We start from the raw sequence: 17,788 nt of genomic DNA on the forward strand, positions 1-17,788 counted from the left end.
TGAGGTGCATGAGAGAGCAGGGAGGGAAAGAAGAGAGCAGCTTTGCCTCTTCTCTGAGGCAGCTTGCTGTCCCTGGCACTTTGCCTGGTGTGCTGAGGCACTGGAGACGTGACTCCCTCCTGCTCCCTCATGAGCCCTCTCTGCTCAGCTGAAAAACACAACATGCTCAGCCCCAGAGCCTTCCGTGAGCCAGCTGTAACACCTGGGTCTGGCTGGCCTGGGGTGGAGGGTGCTCAGGTAATGGATGGCAAAACCAAGTCCCTGGTCAGCTTCTTCTTGCTTCAGTTTTACAGATGGTTCATAAAGCACTTCCCATCAGTGTTTTATGGCTCTCCACCACCAATCTGTTGTTTATGCATCTCAAATGCCTTGGTGGCGAGATGCCTGGAAAATAAAATAATTGTTCTGTAGCAGTTTGTTCTGTTTTATTAACGATTAAAGTATTCATCAGTGTAATTCCCCATTAAATTTGCTCTTTGCTCCAAACCTCCAGGGGCCCTTCTTAAATTTGCCAAGTGTGAGACATTCATTTTGCTGAAATATTTTCTGTCAGTGACACTGTTATTATCAGCAATGTGGGTAGCTATATCTAACATTTCCCTTTTATGACCCCATGTCCTTATTAACGTAGATATATAAGTAGTGATATGGCACCACAGTTTGGAAACATTCGCAGGCTCACAGTTTTACTGAGAAGGAGTCAGCTGCTATCAATTGACCCACCACCATGGACTTCAGTGGACCTATTTCAAATTCCAGCTGTTGAACATTTAGTATACAGTAAACTTGTTGAAAATCAGTGGATCTGTGGATGATACAAGGCTCTAACCACTCACTTCAACAATCTCATTACTCTTGGTAAAAGGGATTAGGGGCAAAGATGTTAATTCTGAATTGCTACTGTGCTGTGGTGATCAACAGGTAGAGATAAAATTGTAACTAACTATAAACGTGATGTCTTAAGATAGTCTCATCGACACAGTTAATAGAAATTATTTTTCACTTTTCAAGGTGATAAGAGAATAATTAAGTCTTTTTGAAAGACAACAATGATTAGGAAGAAAAAGTAGGACATTAGCTTTTTGTGGACCTTCAAAATGAGCATACATAATTTTCTCATCTCACCTTCAGGGAAAATAAATTGATATATCTACCTTATATCAATGGAGATAGATTATTTTTTTTCCTTCTGAGTCTTGAAAGCTGCAGCTGGGTGTATTTGCTTTCTCATAAATTTGGTATTAAAATAACAAGGGACTTTCCTGACCGGATATGTAGTCAAACCCCAGATTACTTGAATGTTTGGGGTGTAGAAAGGGATGAAGGAGAAAGGAAACAAAGTCAATGTGCAAGTCCACACCTGACAGTCGGTAAAATCCAAGGGATGAATAGCCCATGCCTACTTCAATGAATGCAAACAAAAGACATATTTACAATGGCTGCATTTGCATAAAGGCATGTTTGAAAAGAACTTAAAACATCAAAGTAATATTTAGAAGATGTCTGAAAGGAAGGGAGTTTGATATAGCAGTGTTTCAGGAAAGAGGCAGAGGAACTGGTTTGTTAATGCTGGGGATTACAACTTAATTAGCTCAATCTTTAATGCAGGAAATTACCTAGTAAAAATGAGACTAGTTAACAGTTGTAAGGACTTAAGATATTTAAATGAGGAAAGGACAGATTTCCAATGACACTTCTAAGTAACCTTTTTTCTCTAGATGACAATTTAATTTTTTAAGTATTTCTGCTATTTGGTCCAAAGGTTAAAAGCAAGCTTACTTCCTATGATGATGTTGTGAAGAGTACTGGGGACTTTCTTTCATCTCACTGCCACGTAAAAGTGATCTCTAATTTCCTGATACTGTCATCTTGTTTGCTGAAGACTGTGTCAAGATGAAAATACTGTGACTTTTTTTAGGTAGCCCACATGTAGACAACAGCAGTGATGTGAAATGTCATCTTGGATCTGGGTGAGACAATTTTGATCTCAGTTACCTAAATATTATCTTTTTGTCACAGTGATTTTATGGCTAGAAGCCCCAGCCAGGTGGTCCCCAAAACTACACATGGTGAAGAAATGGACTGAAAGACTTTGAATCAGTTGTATGTGCTAAGAACCACAAAATCATGGTGGGAGAAAGAATTTAGTCAAATATTTCTCTCTAGAGACCTCATATGTTTGTGGGACAACATTGTTTCAAGGTTATACTTCTGAACAGCTGACCTGTGGGTTCACTGAGGTAACTAAAAAATTACTGTCATTATACTGTGTTAATGTTTCAGTGTTCCTTCCAACTAGAAAGTCTTGTTACTGCCCTTCATAATAAAAAGGTAGAGATGAGGTGGTGTTTTGCATTCTTTGTTTCAGAGTAGCTATTTTTTTTTTGTGCTGAATGTAATCAGAAATAAAACCGTACATTTAAAATAGTATAAATATTAGGATTTTAAAAAAATACTGTTTATCAAAGCTCATTGTTTACAATTAGGTTATCCAAGTATCTTGGTTAGCTAAAAATGGTTTATTCTCATGCAAAAGAAGAAAAAAATAAAGAGACAGTCTTGAAATAGATTTAAATCAAATGTTAAAAGTTTAAATCAACTAAAAAGAAAAAAGAAACATTAAAAGTATTTCTATTTAAGTAAAGCTATGGTTTATCTGGGACAATAACAACTGAAAAATTAAAAGAGAAATATATTTTGTATGATTATGTTCCTTTAGGCTTCCTTTCTTCTATGCGTACTTCTTTAATGCAATGTGACTCTTTTACTGTAAAATGTTTTTTTTTTTCCTTCTTTTAGTGGCTAAGCAGTAAGAATGAAGGCTTGGAAATGGGACTCATTGTGCCAACAGAACAGAAGCACTCTGTTAAAATAAAACAAACATGGTTGTTGTTTCCTGGTTTTTTTTGTTTTTTTTTTTTCTTTTCCCAAAATAAAACTTCAAAGCATGTGTCCCTTGACCAGACGCTTCAGCTTTTGGATTACTTGGTTCAGTGTTGTACATAAAACATTCCCTGGTGCATTAGTGGAGAGCATGTTTTCCTGACCTGATGTCTTCTCTGCCTCTGCTCTGCTCAGCCCGGGCAGGCTGTGAGTGCCCAGTTTGCTCACACATTTTGTCTCCACAGCTCTCACGTGCTTAAAAGCTCAAAGGGGAGATGAGCCCACCCTTTAAGGTGTTAAGATTTGGTCTTCCTCCTTTGAACTCTAAGTATGGGGTTTTAGATGAAACCTGTAGATGTCTAACATATTTTTTTTCCCTCTAATTCTAGGCTTACTTTAACCTTGTCCTGTCCCATGGACTTGAAGAATTTTCCTATGGATGTACAGACATGTACAATGCAGCTAGAGAGCTGTGAGTGCCCAATTGTTTATCTAGCAAATAACAAGTATTTACCTTCACATTCAGTGATTAGATGGTATTTACATTATCACATTTGTGTGGTGAGATTCAGTATTCCTGTTTTGTAATGGAATTATGGTTATCACCATAACATGATGGTTGCCTGTATCTGCAGTGTTCCTGTTTTTTTCTCCCTCCTCCATCACTTTACCCATCAGAGTTGCATCACTTTCAGGGGTAAATACAACACTTCTTTGTGTGAGAAATTACTAAACCTCAGGAAAGTGAGGATAATTATTACATAGCCAGGGATGCACTATGTCCAGTTGAGTTAGGCTCTCTTTTGGAAAATGGAAGCAAAATACCTGATGAAGCAGAGGTCCTGTTAGTGACACCTAAGCTGGTGTGCTAAACACAGGCAGGTCATGGACTGGGGAACCAGCACACACCACAGCACTGCCTCAACCTGCCCAGGTAACAGTCAGGCAAACCCAGGAGTGGCTCAGACTGTGCCAGGTGCCAGTGATCATTCCCAGTATTCAGTAGGTACCATATCCCACCCTGTTCTTTGTTTATTTTTTTTTTAATTTTATTTATAGAAGAAAGGATTTAGCTGTATGGCTATGAACTGTGGGCTGCCTTTGTGCCCAGACAATCTTAAGACTGGTTTGGGCCAGCAAAATTAGTTTTTGGTGGCAAACCAGGGCAATACTTCAGAATGTAAGAGTGTTTACTTCTTGCTTTTAATAGAGAATGGTGTAGTTATAGCAACCGACAACTAAGAGGAAGCACACTATTGTTAATCAAACAGTTTGAAAATGTAACTGAGATAACACATATTGCAATAAAAGACATGCTTCTCAGACATAAGAACATTTGCTCTTTTCTGGTCAGTTGCTATGTAATGAACTCTGATTCCTTTATTGCAGTTGGGTACACCATGAATGATCTGATATTTGAGTGGCTAAGTGATGGACCTGTGCAAGTTGCAGAGGGTTTAACATTGCCACAGTTCATTTTAAAAGAAGATAAAGAACTTGGTTATTGCACAAAACATTACAACACTGGTGAGCAGTATTCTATTTTTTCTGTCAATTGTTCCCATGGTATCTATTGTCAATTTGTAATGGAAAAATATGGGTGAAATGAGAAAAAAAAAAAAAAGGAAATTAAAGTTTGATTCAGTCTCACTTATTTTTAAATCTGAATAGAAAGAAATTTTCTGTTATTTTTTAAAAGATTTAAAATTTTTCTTTAATTTCATTAAAGTATTCTAATGTCCTTAAATCATTGATGTGTTAATATTAAAAAACTGATAAAATATATTTTATATCCTTAAAAATGAAATATTTTAACAAACTAACTCTTTTATTAAATATTGATTAATCACTTTTAAAGTACTGATTTTTCTGAACCTAGTTTATTTCTCTAGTATATCAAATTGTCAATGAGGAAAAATACTAATTTTTCACCAGCTTTTACATGTAGTCTAATTTATGAGATGTAGCATGTGAAAAGACAACATTTTCATTGCTGATCTGAATAGTGTACAGAAATGGAATGCTGGGAAATTGTTTAATACTCAAAAGTTGTTTTTCTGTCATTTGCTGTTCAGGAGCTTGTAATGCTGTGTTTTCCAGAGAGGAGGAAACTCTGTTAAAATTTTGATTTAGCTGCTTGGAGTTTATTTAATGGGGACAGCATTTAGAGAACAGTTTTCTGGGTGCTTTCTGGGATTAAATATAATCCCTCTCATCTAAAATAGCTTTTTCATCATTTCAGCGTAAGAGCTGATCTGGTTGCATCAAATACATTTGTTTCATTCTATGAAATAATACAGTGTGAGAGGTTCTGCCTCTGCCAAAAATAATGTCATATTTGTTTCTCATGAAAATTGTTTGGTTTGATTTTTATAAATCCAGGCTCTCATTTTGGAGCCCAAAGTACCAAGGAAGGAAAACTTTGTGATTGGCACCCACACTACTATCTTCTCTGTAGTTTGCTCCTTCAGGTTTGGTGTGAAATTAAAATGTGGATGAAACTTATTACTCAGTCTAGTCCTAAACTCACTGTCCAGGCTGTGCCATAAAAGTCTGGAGAGCCTCTGACAGGGGGTGCTACTCATGCCATTGCTGCCACAGGTGGCCACTACACCCCTTACCTGTCCCCTTCTGTATGGGCAGACTGGACAGGAACAACTTCAGCCCAGGTCTCAGATCTGCCTTTCAAGTTACAGCTCACTCATTTTAGACCTTCTGAGCTGTCAGAGGATAGCATTCAGCCTCCACTCCTTTCTTTGGCAAACAGCCTCTGCACTCCCCTTTGTGTTAACTCTTGCACCCACCATTCAGCATTGTAGACCACCAGAAAAATACAGGGACATCACAAAAAAGAGCAAACAATCTAATTTGCCCTGAAAGGGTGAACAAGGAAAAATGCATCTTTATTCATTTTCCAACCAACAAAAAGGAGTCCTATGAAACCATTAGCATGACAGCTCAGGAATGAGAGGCTTTCCTGTAGTCTGCATGGAGTGAGAGCCCCCGCAGTACCTAACCCAGAGAAATATTGAGGGTATCACAGGGCGATTGCATTAGTAGCTGACAAGCTGTTACAGCTCAGGACTCTGCATCTCCAGCTGCACAACTAGGTCCACTGTCAGGCAATCTGAAACCCCTGTCCTCCAGGACTGCTGTGCAGCAGCTATCTGTTGTTTGAAGAATCACTCACCTCCCACAGAGATTGATTCAGGCTTCTTGGAGTCAGACTTTTAGCAAAATTCAAAGTAGACTTTGAATTGGTTCTGCTGTGAGACACAATCCACAGACAGAGACAAATGACATTAGCAGGATGAGAAGGAATGTGATCTACCCTGGACTATAAGAGTAGTAGTTACACAATTTGTCTGTTCAAAGATGATTGCTTAATCTCATGCTTCTAAAAGACCAAAATGCTGCCCCCTTTTAATACCTAAAATTGTATTTGACTAAAGTAAAAGCTCACTGAATTTTGGGAAAAGAAACATTACATTTTCTGGAGGTGAAACAATTCTGCTAATACTCATTTTATTAGTTAATATGGAGAACAGGGCACAGTATACTTCAGTGGTCCCGTGCTTCCCTCAAGTGGCTTGCAACAAGTGGCTGACTAATGTTTGTGTATCAGGATCTGCTTACAGTACTACTAGTATTATTAGGAAGCAGGCCACACATCTAACTTATGTTGAGAAAACAAGGTAAAATAATGTGCAAAAAGCATTTATGAAAGTAATTTCATATTCTAGGAAAGTTTACATGCATTGAAGTCAAGTTTCATTTGGAGCGTCAGATGGGATACTATTTAATCCAGATGTACATTCCTAGCCTGCTGATTGTCATTTTATCCTGGGTTTCTTTCTGGATCAACATGGATGCTGCTCCAGCCAGAGTTGCACTGGGTATCACTACAGTTTTGACAATGACCACACAAAGCTCAGGATCGAGAGCTTCCCTCCCAAAAGTAAGGAAATAATTTTGTACCACGAATTTGTTCTTAATAGGAAATGTTTGTGCTACTCTTCTAAATTTCAGAAAGGTCAGTGTAAATATGCATCTGGTTAAGGATACATGAGAAAGTGGTAACAGTGTGATGCTCAACTTGCAATACCCTTGCATTTGGATTAAAGAATGTTTCTGCTGTTTTGGTGGACGGTTGAATGGTGCAGCAGTATGAATTTTTAATGAGTTTCTACTAGTTTTGACACTTATTTTTGAGTGTTTAAAAACCAGATTTTTCTGAGGTATTTAGACATCTTACTGGATTTCTTTCAGACCGGGGACTTTAAAAACACTGGATGGTTAGGCTCATATACCTTGATGTTTCTAGATGTGGCACTTAGTCCAATGAATATATAACTATATCCCCAAAAATGTACATATAAAATACATGCATGTAACATATATACAAGTGAATGATTTCTTTAGAGAACCTTTTTAATGTGGAACTGCTGATGTCTTTGCTTCACAGCAGAATTTGTCCATATTCCACTCATTCAAGTGTCATCTGAAGACCTTCATCCTATCTACGCACAAAAATATCCTCATTCAAATTTTGTGGTCTTTTTAATCCTGGCCAGATGCTGTACATGAATTTACAGATTACAGACTGGATTCTCTGTTTAGTCAGGCTGACAGCTCTTTTCAGCATAGGCACAGCCAAAATGTTTCTGATAACCGCATTCCCAGCAGAATTTAATGTGCAAGCTCAGGTTCTATGTGATTTTCTGGAAGAGAGCTCAGAGGTAGGTAAGTTTACAGTAGTCTAAGGAGTTATGAGATATGATCCCTGAAGAGTTCTTTTCCAGTAGTCCAGCATCAAAGGGACTGGGATCATAGTATCAATGAAAAGCACAAATTTTTGAGGGTTTGTCTAGATCATGATCCATTCCAAGAAAGCAGTCTGTATATTGTGGTGCTTCACCCTCCGTATCACATTTTGTTTCATTCCGAATGTGCAAGTTGTTCAAGTGGAGGGCGACTTCAAAAATACAGGGGAACTCCAAAAAGTGCAGAGACTGTGTTACTCCTATGTCAGTAATGAGAAAGTATCACTGAAAAACCTGGTGAGTATGACATTTAGTTCAGCTTCACTTACACACTTGGAGATAACGCATAGTTTTCTATGCAAACTGGAAGCCTCTTATATATATTAATTCAGAATTTCAAATTGAAAATTTATTAAACATTTGTTTAGACAATTCGGTTGATATTACCAGTGAACAGTTTGAAAAGATAATCTTGACAAGAAGCATACAGGCTCTTTAAATAGCAAGTCTGGAATCACTGAAGACTGCATCTAGATGACACAACATTAATCCATCTGAAAAACATACGTGAAAGTTTCTTATAAATTATCTGGCTTGAGAAATACAGATAATACTATCACTGTGGTGGAGTTTCTCACCCACGTTTCCTACAGGGAAACAAACACTGACAAAAGGTTCTGCAGTGTTAGTATGCTCCAAATGTTAATGCTCCAGAAAATATTTTCATCATAGGCCTGTGATCCAGCTGAAATGTTTTTCCTTTTGCATTCTCTTGTGTTTGAGTAGAAAAGTATTTGCTGAGTGGAAGAAATGGGAAGAAGCTAAACATGTTGACTGTGATATGCTGGTTATCAGAAAGGTTCTACTCCAACCCCAAGATTAAGTATTTATCTCATCAGCTGTCAGTGAACAGTGGTGCTCTACCCATACTCCATCTTCTCCTATTCTGCTGTGTGTCTTTGCCAGAAACCAGGCACTAAGAAAAGTATCTCACCAGAAAGCCCAGTACACTATTTCAGTCAGGCTGCACCTGGCTGTTGCATTTTCTCTGTGTAATTCATTTGAGATCTATCTTATAGCTTTGATCCCTATATGTTAGTTAATCCTTGTGGGGGCTTTTGAAGGTGTGTCAGTTGATTTAAAAATGTGGTTGTAAGTAAATGCCAGCATTCCAGCCAGCTGACTCCCACCCTGCATGAGTCAGGTGCTCGGAGAAACATGGGCACCATTCAGGTCCTGAATCACCAGTACCTGATTCCTTATACATAGAACCAAGGTTTTTTTGCTATTGCTGTTCCAGGCACTTAGCTATTTTAAAACCCCATCTGTAACTTAATATCAAAATTGTATTTATTAATAAAATCTGTCCAGCTGAAATGTACTTAGAAATAGAAGTATGAAGGGAATTGAATCGAATCAGTGTCAGAGCTGAAGTCTCAAAATCCCTCTTTAAAAATAATGGTTTTCTAAGTTCTGTCTACATATTGCCAAGACACAGGAAGTTGGGCTGCCAATGACACATCCATTTAAAAGTTGCTCCAAGCATGAATGTCTAACAGAATAAGATACTTCACAAGAGTTATTTTTGCAGGAGAACTGAAAAAACAGACGTAACTTTGCCTTGTGGAAGCAGCCTAGGACTGAATACCAGAGCTATAATTTCCTCATCCTTCTTTGTGTCCTGTTCTTAGTAATACAGATTTATGCAATTTAACTTTAGTTTACCCAGTTTCCTGCCAAGATTTTCTTTCTATTCTCTATTTTAATAGAGCTTTACCACAGAAACAAGAAACTATCAAAACTTGCCAACTTTAAAGGGAATAATATCTTTATCTAGAGAAAGGCAAGAAAGAATTATGGTAAAATTTCTTAGGTTTTTTTGGCTGTTTCCAAGTTACTATCTAAATGACTAAAGTGCTACTGTTTAGAAGTCATTACCTACATATTGTTCCCAACCCTGGTGCAAGATAACACGACAATGTTCTGTTTGCTTAGAATTGCTCTTTTCCATATTAATAACTAATATTCATTTCCATACACGGATCTCATAATAGCAGGTCATGACCACACAGACATTAGGCACTCAGCTGTTGAAAATTAAACATAAGATTGAGATTGCTGAAATGAAAAGAAAGGAAAATGAAAAGAAAGGAAAAAAATGAAATTAATTCAACCTGAAGGTCAGATTTGCTGCATAGAAGTATCTATAATGCACTCTTCTCAATGAAATACATATCATTGGTGAATTTTGATGTATTTCTGTGGAATTACTACATTTGGAGTATTTTGTAATTCCATTTTAAGAATATAGGGTGAAATTCCAATAGCAGCAGCACAGTAATAAAGAAATCCGTATACTTTGTTCCCTTATTCTTCTGCGAAGTCAATTTCTTTCTTACCAAAGGCAAGAGTAGACTGAGACAGATTACATTACAGCAAAGCTACTATTCTAGGACACGTGACCTGCAGTGCCCCTTTCAGAAAGCAGGAAAGTTCTCTTCTGACGCTAGCCCACCAGGCTAGCTCTTTAGAGCACTGTGCCAGGTGTGGGGAACTGACCCAGAGCAGGATTTCCTGTGGGCAGCACCTGTAGAACTAGTCGCTCCTTAGCATGGCTCATAGCCAGGGCTGCACAAAGAAAGCAAGGGAGGCTTTCAGCTTCTGAGGCGCCAAAAGGTTCCATAGAGTTGGAAGGTTCAGGGGTAAAGAGCCCTGAGCACAGTTGTGCCTGGGATTAAATACGGGGGCAGATCAGGGTGGGTGCAAACAACCGACCAATGAGGGATCCTTAGGGAGGAGTGGAGGGCGGGGTCTGGCAGGGATACAACCAATGAGGGAAGGGGAGAAGAAAGGGTCACATGGACCAATGGGGCATCGAGTAATGGGATTCCAAAGGGATGGAACAACCTGGGATTGGCCCAGGGTAATATTGACAAAGAATGTACTGGAACAAGGGGCGGAGTTACAATGCTGGACAGGGAATGTACTGGAACAAGGGGCAGGGTTACAGTGATGGACAGGGAATGTACCAGAACAAGGGGCAGGGTTACAGTGATGGACAGGGAATGTACCAGAACAAGGGGCGGGGTTACAATGATGGACAGGGAATGTACTGGAACAAGGGGCGGGGTTACAATGATGGACAGGGAATGTACTGGATCAAGGGGCAGGGTTACAACAATGGAGAGGGAAAGAGAAAGGGTTGGAACAAGGGGTGGGAATGTCAAACAAGGTAGTTTCAGGGCTCAATACAACTTGGGGACAAGCCAGCTGGGGACAACATAGGAGTACATGGGAACAAACCTTTATAACAATAAACTGAACAAAATAAGCATGCACCTCAGCACTCTTCCTCCAAAATTTTAGCATGAAAGGAACAGTAATGCACTGTGAAATAATGACTTTCTGTTTAGGGAGTATCTGCAGAGAAATATTCACCATGGTGCCAAACTCTTTAAAAGTGATGAAATTATTTTGTGTAGAAGACTTGTGAGGGGTCCTGTAACCAGGATTGTCCTAGTTGGATGTGTTGGGGGGTGGTAAAGAACTCATCCAGAAAGACGGGATGGATTTTCCTGCTTCCAGTTTGACTAATCTATCACTGAGGTGCCCAGGAGTGGTGATCCAAAATAGTAGGATTCCTATGGTCAGTTCCTCTTCCCACATGTTCGTGTATATAAGTCTTACCCCCATCTGATACTCTTATGTCTGAATTCCTCTGGGCACGTCATCACTTTCTACTTAGAAACTCCATCTGGGGAAAGTTTGTGCATTACCCAATGCTGCACCAGTGGCTCTTGCTGATCAGCCAGCTGAGCAGGAATCTTGTCTGCTAGCTGAGTGAGCACTGTGACCACACAGCCACAGTGAAACCTCCATGAAACCCTGAGCTTTCTGTGTGAGTCCTGTGCATGAGCCAGGGACATCACTTGCACTGGGCTGTGCTAGGTTTTACCTCTACAGAGAAACTCCAGGGTGCGCCAGTTATGAACCTGATGTGACCTACTGTACATCCATGTGCTGCAGGGCCCAGCACACGCTTCCTATGGAAGTACCAGACCCACGGACCCAGAGGGCCCTAAGCATCCATCAAAACAGGGACTGAGGATTGTCTGGGCACCACAAGGGACACCTGGACATCTGTCTTTACTTACAGTGCCAGATGTGTATGAGCTGGGGAAGTAAAGCAGGGGGGAATTCACAGTCCGGTAGTGCAGAATTGTTAAGAGGTGTTAAAAAATGTTATTTTCTTCAGAGCCTTGAAGCACCGTTTTCTTGCTATTCTTTTTACTTGTAAATGGCTCTCCTGTTGAATCAACAGAATAAAAAGTTTGAAAGGATTTTCAAAAGAGGCATTTGAAAGAATAATGAGCTCTCTGCTGTGCTAGTTGTGTATTTTTCAGACTGCTTTCTTCTTAAAACACTTACATAAACCAAACCTTAGCAACAGTGGTCCAAGAAAATTAGTTACTTTTAATGTCATAAAGCAAAACATTTCAGGGTATTTTAAGTTGAGTAATATCAACTGTATTTTACACAGTTGCATAGCATTCATATTGCGCTGCTTTAATGCACAGTGCTTAATGAATGCATTTTCTGTCCCCAGGGAACAATCTGTGCAGGAAAAAAGTCCCTTTCAAAGCTCACCAAAACTTCTGGGAGTCCTTTAATTCACTTTATTTTGCTTTAAATCACTACATATATTATCAAATGCAATAAAAGCAATGGTACAGAGACTTGCAAAACCAAAGCCAAAGAAGTCTATTCGCTTTGGCAGTTATTGACTGTTTTTCTGTGTCATCAGCTATCCCTTGCAAATTTTGAGACTTTTACAGATTCTTTGGCTTCTGGCAGGCCAATCTCCTTTATTTGAATGCCAGAAGCTATAAAATAAAGAAGATACAAGAATATGGCACTTTTGATTTGTTTTTGGTTTGATTTTTTTGTTGATATTTTTAAATTAATGTTAAAATAATACCACAGTAAAAGAAAAAAAAGAGGAACAATACCAATAAGGACAAAGGAATAGATGCTGTTGTCAGTGATGATTTTGTTTTGTGTACATTTGTTTTCATAGGAAGTAAAACACCAAAGGTGATCACTTTTTCATGAGCAAAGCACAGAGATGACACATTATGGTATAAAAGCAATAATGAAGTAACTTGGAATGGAGGAAATTTTTTGACAAATTACTTTTAGTCTAGTCTCAGGATCTGAAGAAGAAATATGGAAGTAATTTGGCTATCATGAGATTTGTTAATTGGCACTTGGATTATGTGGGTGTCTGAGTATTTTGCACACTGATTAAGTGATTGAGACAACCCTATATTTACAAGCTATTTACAAATTCCTGTTGGAGACCTAATGGTCCTAAACCTTGATACTTTAATGTGTCTGGTCAGCATCACGTATTTATGTGTCCTGATAGTGTTACTGTAAACAAACTTCCACTTTTAAAAAAATCGTTCAGGACCCTTGAGTATTTTATTGGTTGCCAGTTTTCTAAAAGAGTGAAAGAGGGTATCCTGTCCAAACTCTTGGGAAGTCAGGCTGCATTGTCAGGTAGCCATGAGGAGCTACCCTTCAGTCATGTGGTAACATGGATATGTTTTAGGACTCACCTGTTTTGTTAATTTCCAGCATTCTTATATAACTTTCTTTTCTGTTCACATTGTAGTTTTCACATACAACATATATTCTTTCTTTTACTAATATTTAAAGATCTTGAAACCTACTTTAACTCTTTTTTTTTTAAGGGAGTAGGGGTTGTCAAAGCTAGATACAATGAATTTTTGTATTGAGACAGTATTTCCAATAACCATTGGTATATTCCACACAGTATTTGAATCTGGGTAGATTAGAATCTGAATAGAAATCCGTTCTACTCTATATGATGAAGGAAATCACCTAGACTGAACCTAATTTTCAACAAAAAAAGTCTGTAAGTAACAAAAGCTTTTAAGCAAGTGAACATTTCTGTCACTTATTGAAACATTTAAACGGGTACAAACTGATTGTGACTAAATATAGACTTCTGTGTGTAATAAACAGTCCTACAAAATGCTTTAAAATTTTTTTCCTGACAAGTAGTTTATAAGCACCTACTCATAACTTTTAGTTCAGGAAAGGTGTTTTCTGGTTCTGCTCTACAAATTTTCATATTCCATTTCTTTAGTCTTACCTCTTCTCCCTTTAATTATGTTTTCTCAGTAGTGGTTTTGAGGCAGTATATGAATCCGTGTGTCCTTGAGGGCAGGAGATTGTTTGAATGGCAGTGGGAGATGTGGTACATGCATCAGATGATATGTGGAGTACCAGGGAGAACTTCCCAGCCACTACAAATATTTATAGCACTGTGGCCATGTTAATTAGGTCCGCTTGAAAATACATCCTTGGCCCCGATTAAAAGAATCTGTGGTCCCCAGAAACTTCACTGCTACTTCCAGAGACAGCACCGGGTCTTGTTAAAGACACTTTCTTTCCTTGCAAATTTTTCACCTTTGAGATCTAGGTAGATACAGAGCTAGCCTGTGCAGTTACAACTTCACTGGGAGCAGAAGTCTCAATTAAAATGATGTTGGATGAGCTTTGGCACAGTTATATGTGCTGTGATCGTGCAACCATAATAGGACGAATTCTTTTTCTTCCATTCCATGACTGTTCTAGTTCTATAAAACTGGAGTCTTCCGTATTCTGCATAGGTAAGAAGACAAAACGCAGCAGAATCCATGCTACTTGTGAGAAAAGCAGGAGGAAGAATGAAATAAAAGTTAAACACAGCACCTAAATCCGATGTTAGAAATTGTCTCATTATTCTGTTGAGTTTGGCTGCTGATATTGGTACCCTGGACAATCTTTGGGTCTTACAATGGCTGTGTGTGGATTCTAGTGTTCCTCTTTGTCCTTTGTTCTATGCAAAACTGACTGATGACATATGTCTGGTATGTTGTCTGATTAATACCAATACATTAGGATCTATAGCAGATTCTACTCTATGAAAGTGAAAAATGAGTGGGTAAATCGGTCACCTTTTCCACTGTACTCATCTAAACTTCAAAGTTTACTTTTCTGCATAGTGAAGAGAGTGGTATTTACTGTACAACAAAAACAGTAGTTGCTGTCATGTGTGACAGCTAAAAATACACAATAAAATGTGTCTGAATACCTCTGGGATGTAGTTTGAGTACTCCTGGCACTTCCTCAGCAGGTTTTATAATGCATTCATCTGGGAGGACTAGCATTCAGCAGAGCCTATTTCAAGCATCAAAGAAGGGTTGAAGTTATTGTGCACACCAGTCTGCTGATTGTTTCATAAACCTGGCACGATACTGGAACCTTCAGCTTCATTGTCACACCCTTCAGGACTTTCTGGTGGCTTTTAGTGTCTCTCTGAGGGGTGCCTTGTGCTGCTATTTCACAGGCACAAGCACTGCAAACCCGCTCTGAAGCAATGACGTACTCTGTTGTGGCTCATTCATTTCAAGTAATTGCAAGACTTGACTCTATTAGATCATCTAGAACTATTACTTATGAATATATTCTGTTAATATTTCATTTGAAATAATGTTGATGGGACCCCCTGGAGTCTTCAAAAACCATTTTCATTTGCAGTTTACTTCAAGGCTGCTGCCTTCCAGTCTGAATACTAGTGCTCACGGCATGTGGCTGCTGAAGCAGCTGGGCCATTGACATGTTACTCTCAAAAGTTGTCTTTGAGTGACAATGGAACCATTTGAATTCTGTTACTTCAATGACAGGACTTTATTTTCCCTTTGGGAAACACTTTCATTGGAAAAAAGAATTGCTTGTTGATATTGATACCTAAAAATATTAACTCCTTTTTCTCCTCTCCCTCTTCCCTGCAAGGAAAACAATTTACAGAGGGAAACAATTTACTTTTTCATGGATGCATCAAACAAACTTCTGCATGAACAGGAACTAAATGACTCTGTGTCTTGTTTTAACATATCCGTGTTACCACAAAACTACAACTTTAATTCACCAATAGTGTGGCAAAGTAATCTTTGCTGAAGTAAGATCAGCTTTGGAAATTAAACAATTCTAAACTAAATATTGGCAAGAAAATGATGTAATTTTGGTTTGTAAGGCATGGTCAGGCATTCTAGAATGTGTCATTATTCACAAACTCTTGTATTAAAGTTTTAAACTGTGATGAAATAGTGCCTTTTTCTTATCTCCTCTTCCTTGAAGCTTGGAGTTAATTGAGATATCTTGTCTCAAAGAGAAGGGAACATAAGAATAAAAAGCTTTGATCCTCAGTAACTTCTATCTGGTGTTAGGCTGCCCTGCCTTTGAGAAAAAGACATAGTGTGCTGTCTTTCCTCCTTCTACCAAAGGTTAAGGCTCTGGAGAACGAAGCCAGAGCTTTCAGTACATCTAGAGAGGAACATAATGACTAAGTCACAGCAGAAAATACAAGTTGAGAAAAAGGGAAAGCACATAACAAATGTTGCTTGGATTAATGATTCATAGAAAAGATAGTACAATTATGTTACAAATAGTTATTGAGAATGACAATATTATAAGGAGAATATATCAGCATTTGTCACTTATTGGAGAAACCTTATCTGTTGTAAGGCTGTCTTACTGAGAAACTAAAAATTGCCTTGAGTTACTTAATTGATACAAATTATTTCATTTTCTGTCTCTTTTCTTGAGAAGGGCGTTTTTCTTTGTGTGTGTAATGGCAATTGAAACACTTTATTGATCCATTTGTACTAAAATTTTGTTAATTTTTGTTAACAGTTCTACTTTTTAAAATTATCTGTGGTCAGGAGGTATCGATGTACATCTATTCCTTAAGGGATGATCATCTTGAAAATATCACTTAATTTCTGAGGGAACCATATAGATTGATTATAACAATGAGAGTACCACCCTCCTGGACCACACCACTTTATGCTTAAGTGTGCTCTGCTCATAAAAAAATGACTTAAAAACATTTTGATTTTCCATAGAACTGACAAAGAAAATATGAAAAATTAAGAAAGTGAAGCAGCCCAAATGTCAGGATTAGAATGAAAGCTCTTTAGAGTTAGATGCTCTGTTCTGTTTCTTTTTCTAATTCAAACAATAAAGATACTCACTTGCTTTTTAAAGGAAGCTGTAGTTGTCTGACATGATCTATTTTATGAGTTTGATGGCTGCATTTTGCTCTCTCCTGAATCTTCTAGAACAAACAGAATCTGCTTAGAATGAAAACAAAATCCTGCCACTGGGAATGATGTGACTTAAAGCATTTAGATGCTCAGGCTTTACTGCTGCCCTTAGTTTTACCAGGACTCCCCAAAGTCAAGGAGAGCAGAGTTATGCTGCAAAAATAGCACAGATCAATTAATTTATGCATGTATCTATGCCTGGATATAAAAACAAACAAACAAAACCCAAACAAGCAAACAAACAAACAAAACAAACCAACCACAATACAGTTTTTGTGTATCTTAAAAAATATAAAGTACCACTCTAGGAAGCAATGTGGTCTCTTTTTTTTTTTTTTTTTTGGTATCTCATTTTCCTTACCTACCCCATCTAGTGAGGGGGAAGAAAAATGCATAATTATTCTCTTAATTGGTTAATTATTCCTTCTGAAGTTGGTTCATTTGTCATGTTTTAGTAATGGTGTAGTGTTGATTTTAATTAGGTATGGTTGGGGATTTTTGGTAAATAAGAAATGAGAATTTTTTTCCCTAGCAATTTTCTAATGCCCTGTTAAGATCAGGATAAATGGCATTGCTCATGCTAGAGGTGTTATGTGTGAACAATAACATAACACTTTTTATGTTCCACACAACTGGAACAGACTGGAACTGTCTTCGTTGGCTGGAACAGGAGACAGATGTTTCACGAGTTAAAAATATGTGTACTACACATCCTTCCATGAAAGACCTGTAGCCTGGCAAATTATTTCAAGGTGAATTGTTTAAAGGTAAATTCTCTTGGTGAGTGTAGTAATAAGAGTTGATTAGCTTCTTACATTAATGAGGTTTCAGTAAAAGCTTTTCCCAAATTGAAAGACATATCTAATTAAAGGCTGTGTTTTGCCTGAATACGGGACCTGCACTTCATGGCAGTTCATCTGGCCAGTTTCATTCATGATTTCTGTGACTAGACTGACTTCCTCC

At 38.1% G+C, this 17,788-nt stretch overlaps 1 protein-coding gene across 2 annotated transcripts in view; it reads left to right on the top strand.

Moving 5' to 3' along the window:
• Positions 1–17,788, top strand: part of GLRA2 (glycine receptor alpha 2) — a 123,154-nt gene that overhangs the window by 41,061 nt on the left and 64,305 nt on the right. For both annotated transcript variants that reach the window (XM_062515121.1, XM_062515122.1), the window contains exons 5-7: positions 3,273–3,355; positions 4,273–4,410; positions 6,627–6,841. In XM_062515121.1, the coding sequence (XP_062371105.1) occupies positions 3,273–3,355; positions 4,273–4,410; positions 6,627–6,841 (436 nt within the window). The remainder of the gene's footprint in view (positions 1–3,272; positions 3,356–4,272; positions 4,411–6,626; positions 6,842–17,788) is intronic.

The sequence above is a fragment of the Cinclus cinclus genome, chromosome 2 (assembly GCF_963662255.1).
Source record: "Cinclus cinclus chromosome 2, bCinCin1.1, whole genome shotgun sequence".
NCBI lineage: Eukaryota > Metazoa > Chordata > Aves > Passeriformes > Cinclidae > Cinclus > Cinclus cinclus.